Source organism: Phycomyces blakesleeanus (assembly GCF_001638985.1).
Source record: "Phycomyces blakesleeanus NRRL 1555(-) unplaced genomic scaffold PHYBLscaffold_6, whole genome shotgun sequence".
In the NCBI taxonomy this organism is placed as follows: Eukaryota; Fungi; Mucoromycota; class Mucoromycetes; order Mucorales; family Phycomycetaceae; genus Phycomyces; species Phycomyces blakesleeanus.
In genome coordinates this window covers 905,249-912,663 of record NW_017265139.1, presented here as the reverse complement: position 1 = coordinate 912,663, position 7,415 = coordinate 905,249, and the positions used below count along the sequence as shown (strand labels likewise).

Sequence of the window (7,415 nt, the reverse complement as noted above, 5' to 3'; positions counted from 1 at the left end):
CTTTTTTTTTTCCCCTTTTTTTCAAATTTTTCAAAAAAAAAATTTTTGTTTTTGCCCCCAAAAGGGGGGGAAACCCCCCCCGGGTTTTTTGGGGCAAAAAATTTTTTGGGGGGCCCCAGGGTAAAAGGAATTTTTTTGGGTTTTGGGGGGGAAAAAATCGGGGGAATTTTTTCCCAAAATTTTTTTTTTTTGGAAAATTGGGGAAAATTGGCCTTTTTTTTAAAAAAAAAACCCCTTTTGGGGGGAAATTTTTTTTTTCCCCCCCCCCCCCCCCCCCCCCCCCCTTTTTTTTTTGTTTTTTTTTTGACCAATACTGTTTGGAATCTCGGTAGTTGGACAGTCAAAAGATTAGCTTTTAAATGTTCTGTTAAAAGCCAGAGTAAAATCAAATAAATGGTAGTGTAGACTATTGGACCTTGAAAATAAAATTGTGAATGAGATCAAGGGATTTCAAAGTACCATCACCTACCCAGCATTCGTGTCATTCAGTGTCTCAACTGTCTATTTATTTCTCCTTTAAAGTTTCAAGGCTGTGTATAGACTTTGAGATAACAACGTGGTCTATTCAGGACAAACCAAAAAAGAAAAACAAAACATTGAATAACTTTGACAGGCTCTTTGTTCATTTAATTCTTTTATTATTATTATTATTACTATATAAAATTACGAAGAAATCAAAGAAGTTGGTTGATCTGTACGTGTATCTATACACACTTATACTCATATACGCATATTATATATAATACATACATATATATATATATGTGTGTGTGTGTGTGTGTGTGTGGGATGGCAAGTCTTGGATCGGAGCTTTCAAAGATTTGTCATAATCGTTTGTCGCACGCACACCAATGCGGTAAAGAGCACGCAAGAAACAGGAACTTTAGTGGTTCAATAGAGACATCAAGAGAATACAATACGAAAGCTTATTTTATTTTTTATTTTTTATCCACGCTACTATAAATACCTAGTTGGAAATTGCGATATCTCGTACCTTTCTTCCTCTTTTCTTCTTATCTTCTTTGGTATAATCAACAATGTCCGGAGAACCCACTGATGTTGCTGTCCACACTGAAGCATCTGCCTTTGAGGACTTTGTTGCTGGAAAGTAAGTAACGATAAGCTTTATGATTTCATTTATATGCATAGATCCATGTTGTCTGATAAGCCTCTTTGCTTTCTTTTTCCCCTTCACTTACAAACAAACAAACAAATAAATAAATTAAACAATACAAAAGTTTTGGAGGCATGGCAAATGTACTCGTAGGACAGCCATTGGACACAATCAAGGTTCGGTTGCAGTTGGACAATGGACGATTCAAGGGTGCATGGGATTGTACGGTCCAGACTATCAAGAATGAAGGATTTCTTGCACTCTACAAAGGTACGTGATCAAGTCTTTTTGGGCATACATATGTACTAATACAAATATAAATAAAAATAAAAATATTGTACAAAAGGAATGGCTAGTCCGTTGTTTGGTATTGGTGCAGTAAATGCACTGTTGTTTGCAGCAAACTCTTCTATCAAGAAAAATATGCAAGAGTATCCAGGACAAGTATTGTCGATTGGTCAGATTGCTATTGCCGGTGCTGGTGCTGGTAAGATATATGATATTCTTGGTTGAGAGCCTTGCCTTTCCTTGCCTTGCCTTTCCTTGCCTTGCCTTGCCTTGCCTTGCCTTGCCTTGCTTTGTGTTGCTTTGTGTTGGATTTGGAATTGGATTTGGAATTGGATTTGGAATTGGAATTGGATTTGGATTTGGAATTGACATTGGAATTGGAATTGGAATTGACATTGATATTGATATTGATTGTGGAAAAATTAGGTGTTGTAAATAGTGTGTTAGCTTCTCCGGTAGAACTGCTGAAGATCAAGATGCAGGCCCAGTTTGGATCCAAGGCAATTGGAAAAGAGAGATACTTTAGTGGACCTATTGATTGTGCAAAGTATCTTGTGCAGCAGCATGGTGTTGCCAATGGCTTGTTCCGTGGTATGTGGGCCACTGTGCTGCGTGAGATTCCAGCCTATGCTGGGTTCTATGCTGGATTTGAAGCCACGAAGCGTCAGTTGGTTAAAGACCAGGACGAACATGCTAATATTATGCAGCTCATGGCGGCTGGTGCAGTTGGCGGTATCGGATACTGGGTTTGCTGTTACCCCTTGGATGTTATCAAATCAGTTGTAAGTCAACACAACACAAAATATCTTTATATGGAATTATCTGAATATGAATCTCTCTCTCTCTTTTTTTTTACAGGTACAAAATCAAGCCTTGCCACCTACTGGATTCTATGTTACGCGGGTTATGAAGCAAATTGTGGCTAGAGATGGCATCAGTGGTTTATTCCGTGGTATTGCACCCACTATTCTCAGAAGGTAAGAAAAACCAAAATCATATTTCTTCTTATAATATTTATTTATTTATTTTGCACAGTATTCCTGCTGCCGGTGCCACCTTTACTGCATACGAGTTGACCATTAGAGCTTTTCAGTCTGATGGCCTGAAATGGCGTAAAGAAGTCGGAGTTCAGCTGTCAGAATAGGGAGAATGCTGTATTTCTTGGTCTTGAACCTGAATAACCTGGCAATCTCATGGCTCTTTTTTCTTTTCTTTTTCTTTTATACATACATATATCTAACCCTACAAACCAAATTGAAATTATGTACAAACCAACACACCAACACCAACACACACACTATACATAAATACAAATACAAATATATATATTATAAATAAATAGATAAAAGAATATATTATTATTATTGTTATTAAAGAAGAGAAAGAATAAGAAGAAGTCTATGGAAATGACATGTACAAAAGATTGAAATAAGAAAAAAAAATATTGAAAGCTGGTTTTTTTTGTTTGGCTGTCGCTACAGTGGTTTTGCTGTGGTTTGTTTCTAGATTGTTGTAGAAATATAACGAAATATATATATATATTTAAAAGAAGAAGAAGAAGAAGAAGATGGTCTTCTTTATGTGTGTGCGTGTGTTTTTTTTAAAAGAAGTGAAATATCAAAAAAAAAAGTATAGGTAAACAGAGCTTATTAAATAAATAAGAAAAAAAATAAAAACTCTTTTTCTTCTTTATCCTTTTTTTTCTACTCCGAAAAAGCCACTCATATGTATGTATAAGGTGTTGGTTGGCTATGATTGTTGAGAGTTGTTAGACTCGGTACGTGCATGTTCACTAGTGTGGTGCAATGCGGCTGAACACAGCTGTGACAAACGAGCAAATTTAGATCCTTCTTCTTCTTCTGCAGTTTCTGGTGGTGTAGATGTAGTTGAAGATGTGGATGTGCTGGCAACAGGTGTCATTAACTGAGGTTTAATGAATGCCTCTTGATGTTCTTTAACTTCTTGTTGCAAATGAGGACTTGATCTTGGCTGTTGTTGTTGCTGCTGCTGCTGCTGCTGTTGTTGTTGTTGTTGTTGCTGGTGCTGGTGCTGCTGTTGTTGATGCTGTTGATGCTGTTGTTGTTGTTGATGCTGTTGATGATGTTGTTGGTGTTGATAATAGACCTGGGCGGGTTGCTGTGGGCTTGGATTTTGGGGTTGTTGGAAATGGTCTCCATGCATCAATGGGCGAGAGGCCTGAGGAGAATGATGCATGATGCCACTGTAATGCTGCTGTGTCATGGCAGAGTGCTGCTGCTGGTAGGGATGTTGTTGTTGCTGCTGCTGCTGTTGTTGTTGTTGTTGTCCGTTGGCACCATCTGTCTGGCCTGGGACCAACATAGGGTAGCCCATAGGGGGATAGACAGGGTTGACGACATAAGATTGTTGCATCATCTGTTCCTTGTGGTAAACAGCAGCGTATTGACCATAGGGATCGTAAGCTGGCTGACCATACTGGTTAAGATTGCTGGGGTAGCCAAAGGGCAATGGGGCAGCGCGCATTGCGGCTGGGGCGTACTGTCCTTGCTGCTGTTGTGTTTCGTTCATCCCTTCGTGTTTACGCGCTCCAGGCTTTTCTTCTGGGTGACAATAAAATAAATAAATAAATAAATTGAGTTAATATGACATGACATGACATGATTGAAAAAAAATCAGATAGCACCAACACCACCAACGACAACAACTTCTTTACTCTCTTTCTTACTAATATTACCTCTTCTAATCTATTTGATTTGATCTTTTATATATATATATATATATATTATCTACTAATATTTTGTTTTATCTGGTTTACTAACCTGGCTTCTGTCTGCGCTTATAAGGACCGCGCTTAATTCCCTTTTTACGCTCCTTTCGCACCGAGTTGACACAAGTATCGGCAATGCCATACTTTACACAACGAGGACAGGGTCTGGCATCATCGCACTTTTTACACGCCTTTTGACAGTTTGCTATAAAGTACAATTTATTATTATTATTTTAAAAAAATATATATTAATTTTTAATTTTTAATTTTTGATTAATTTTTTTTTTATTTATTTTTTTAGAACCAAGCCATAATAAGATGGTGGTAAAAGAAGTTTTTACTTACTGCAGGCGTTCTTGACTTGTTTTCTCTTTTGGGCTTGGGACTGACCAACTACTGAGGATCCTGGTTGTTCTGGAAGTCCTGGGTGAAGAGGAGGAAGACCTGTTGGGTGGCCAAGGATCGGAGCATTGTTCATTACAGAGGTGGCTGGTGAGCCAGCTGCTGGATAGGGAGAGGCGGTTTGATAGCCTTGCTGGTAGTATGGCATTGACTGCATTGGATAAGCTTTTTATTTTTTTATTTTATTTTTATTTATTTTTTCGTTTGCTATTGAAGCGGAGCAAGATGTTAATGGAGGGACTTTGTTTTCTTTTGACTTCTTCTAAAGCAAGTACAAAACTATATTACAGTCTATAGATAGATAGATAGATATATAGATATATAGATAGATAGAGGTATAAAGATTTGTTGTGTGTTGTGTGTTGTGTATTGTGTGTGTGTATGATGACAAGAGCTTCTTTAGAAAATAAGGTGTGTGTATGTACAATAGAGAAAGAGAGAAAGAGAGAAGAAAGGAAGGAAGTTCAAAACAAGAAGTAAAAGAATGTGAGAGAAATGGAAGAAGTGACTTACCAATGAAAAGAGAGTAAAAATAGAACGATCTTCTTCTTTTTTTTTGCGTATATATATATTTATATATTACACTAGTACAAGTATAAAAAATTAAAAATAAAGAATCAAATTACACTAATATTCAATGGAATATAAAGAGGAAGAAGAAGAAGAAGAGGAAGAGGAAGAAGAAGAAGAAGAAGAAATATAAATATTATACCTATTATTACTATTAATTTAAGAAAATTATATAGTAAGGTGAAAGAGAGGAAAAGCGAAAGAAAGAGAGAAAATCAAGATTCAAGTCCGTGGATCGGATTGAGACAGGGTTACAAAAAAAAAGAATACCAAAAAGCGTAAATAACTTGTATTGGACAGCGGCGCTATAGACGGAGTTAAATTACCTTTATATTTTCTAAACCAACGAAATAAAATGAATTTTCTGGATCCAATAAGGAATTCGATAAATGCAAATCAGAGTCTACTATGAGTCGTGAATTTTTGAAACAGAAGTCAGGACCATAAATGGCAACGAGAAGGCCAATAAATATAACAATAAAAGAAAGAATTAAAAGCAGAATAGAAGAAGAGGCCAAAGAAGAAGAAGAAGAACAGAAGGATTAAGTGAAAATGAGAAAGACAAAATAAGAGGCGGAATAATATACGGAAAAAGAATTATTACAATACAACAAATATATATATATATTTATATAATATAACAAAATATTATAATTTTATATATATATATTTATATATTTATATACTTATATATAATAAAATGATCCTGTATATATTTAAAATAAAATTAGATATATAAAAATATAATACAAGTCTATCAAATATATATATTTGTATTATAAATTCTAGAAATCATATATATGTGTATATATAATTTTAAAAAAAAAGAAAAACTTCTATACTCTTCCATTAAAATTCTTTAGATACAAAATGGTGGTCAGTCTATAGATTGAATTCTATAGCTACTGTAGGCAGTAAAGAGTAAAATGTATAATAAAGAATAGTCAATTCAGTCAATTGAAATAATAATAATAATAATAAAAAAAAAACTGTAAAAGATAACAAGCAGTCGACGGAAATACGATTCGTTCATCTGAGTAGGAACGTGGCCATAAGACTTAATAGCTCACCAGATTATTATTGGTGCGGATACAAGGCGGACTGCAAATAAGCACGCCATCTCCCCGACAAAGCGCGTGGGACCTTGCCCAGGAGCCGATTGCCGGCTACCAAACCCATCACTTATATACACATATGGACATTATATATGTGTATATATAACATTTATATATACAATAAATAAATAAATAAATAAATATATATATTTTGTTTATTTACCAAATACTATTAGTCCGCGGTTAATAGTCAATTTCATACCACGTCATCCTCCTCTCTATTTCATTTCATTTCATTTGAGTGAATGAAAGAATAGCGTTTACACAGCCATTGAATGGATAATGTATTAAAATATCATTATGATATTTGTACTCACAAAAAAATGCATTATACATTACGTTACATTACATAGCATTACATTACATTACATGACATTATCTTATAGTAAATTATAGTAAATTATAGTGCTTTATAGTACTTTATTCAAATCTTCATCATCTTCACCATCGTTATTTTTTATAAAAGAAAATGTGACTAGTTATCAAAATCACAATCACAATCACAATCACAATCGCTTTCTCTCTCTATCTCTATTTGTCTATTTTTTGGTCTCTCTTTCTCTCTTGCCTTCTTTCTTAATTTCTCTCTTGGTTCAATTTGTGCCTACAAAAAAGGTTCCTTCTCCTGCTTTAATTTTTTTTTGGTAACCTGTTGAATTGTACTCGAATATCAAAGCTCATTTTACTGCACCGCTTTCACTTGTCATTTTCATGCCGCTTCAAGTATGGAGATCTTCTCCCCCGCTTTCCTGTAACTCGGGCCAGTATACAAGATCTTTCCTTTGGTCCGGCGCTTCATTCACAAGAAGCGGCGATGCATTTACCACACTCTATCCTTTGGTTTAAAGCCTAAAAACCAGTAGAAAACAGGGCCAAACCGTCAAACAAACGACCAGAAGAGTGGTTGGACGGTCAGTAATGAATTTGGCCAGCTTATCTAGTCATTTTAGATGGCCATATCTCTCTCTAATTGTCATGAACAAGGTTGGTGTGATGTTGTACATTTCTGACAGTATCCATGTACAATATTTATCAACTCTATATTGGTTGGTCAAAAAGATATATTTCACAGCACCATCAGAATCGCAAAGATGATAGTTCGATAGTACAAAAGAATATTGTCTGGAGCAATTCAAATTTTGCTTGAAAAATTAAAAAATTAAATAAAAATTAAATAAAA

The 7,415-nt window shown here is 35.1% G+C and overlaps 2 protein-coding genes across 2 annotated transcripts; one reads left to right on the top strand and one right to left on the bottom strand.

Moving 5' to 3' along the window:
• Positions 1-1,236: 1,236 nt before the first annotated feature.
• On the top strand, positions 1,237-2,546 carry PHYBLDRAFT_110302 (hypothetical protein; the record flags this gene model as incomplete). Its single annotated transcript, XM_018428160.1, has 5 exons — positions 1,237-1,384; positions 1,461-1,601; positions 1,829-2,184; positions 2,261-2,379; positions 2,438-2,546. Coding segments are annotated over 5 exons (873 nt in total), but the record flags the coding sequence as incomplete, so codon positions are not given.
• Positions 2,547-2,911: 365 nt separating this feature from the next.
• On the bottom strand, positions 2,912-5,290 carry PHYBLDRAFT_186099 (Zn(2)-C6 fungal-specific transcription factor). Its single transcript, XM_018439193.1, has 5 exons — positions 5,064-5,290; positions 4,494-4,757; positions 4,201-4,353; positions 3,527-3,981; positions 2,912-3,325 (listed from the first exon to the last, which is right to left on the bottom strand). Exons 2-5 carry the CDS (start codon positions 4,705-4,707, stop codon positions 3,152-3,154), a joined length of 996 nt encoding a protein of 331 aa, XP_018294068.1. The 5' UTR covers positions 4,708-4,757; positions 5,064-5,290; the 3' UTR covers positions 2,912-3,151.
• Positions 5,291-7,415: the final 2,125 nt, after the last annotated feature.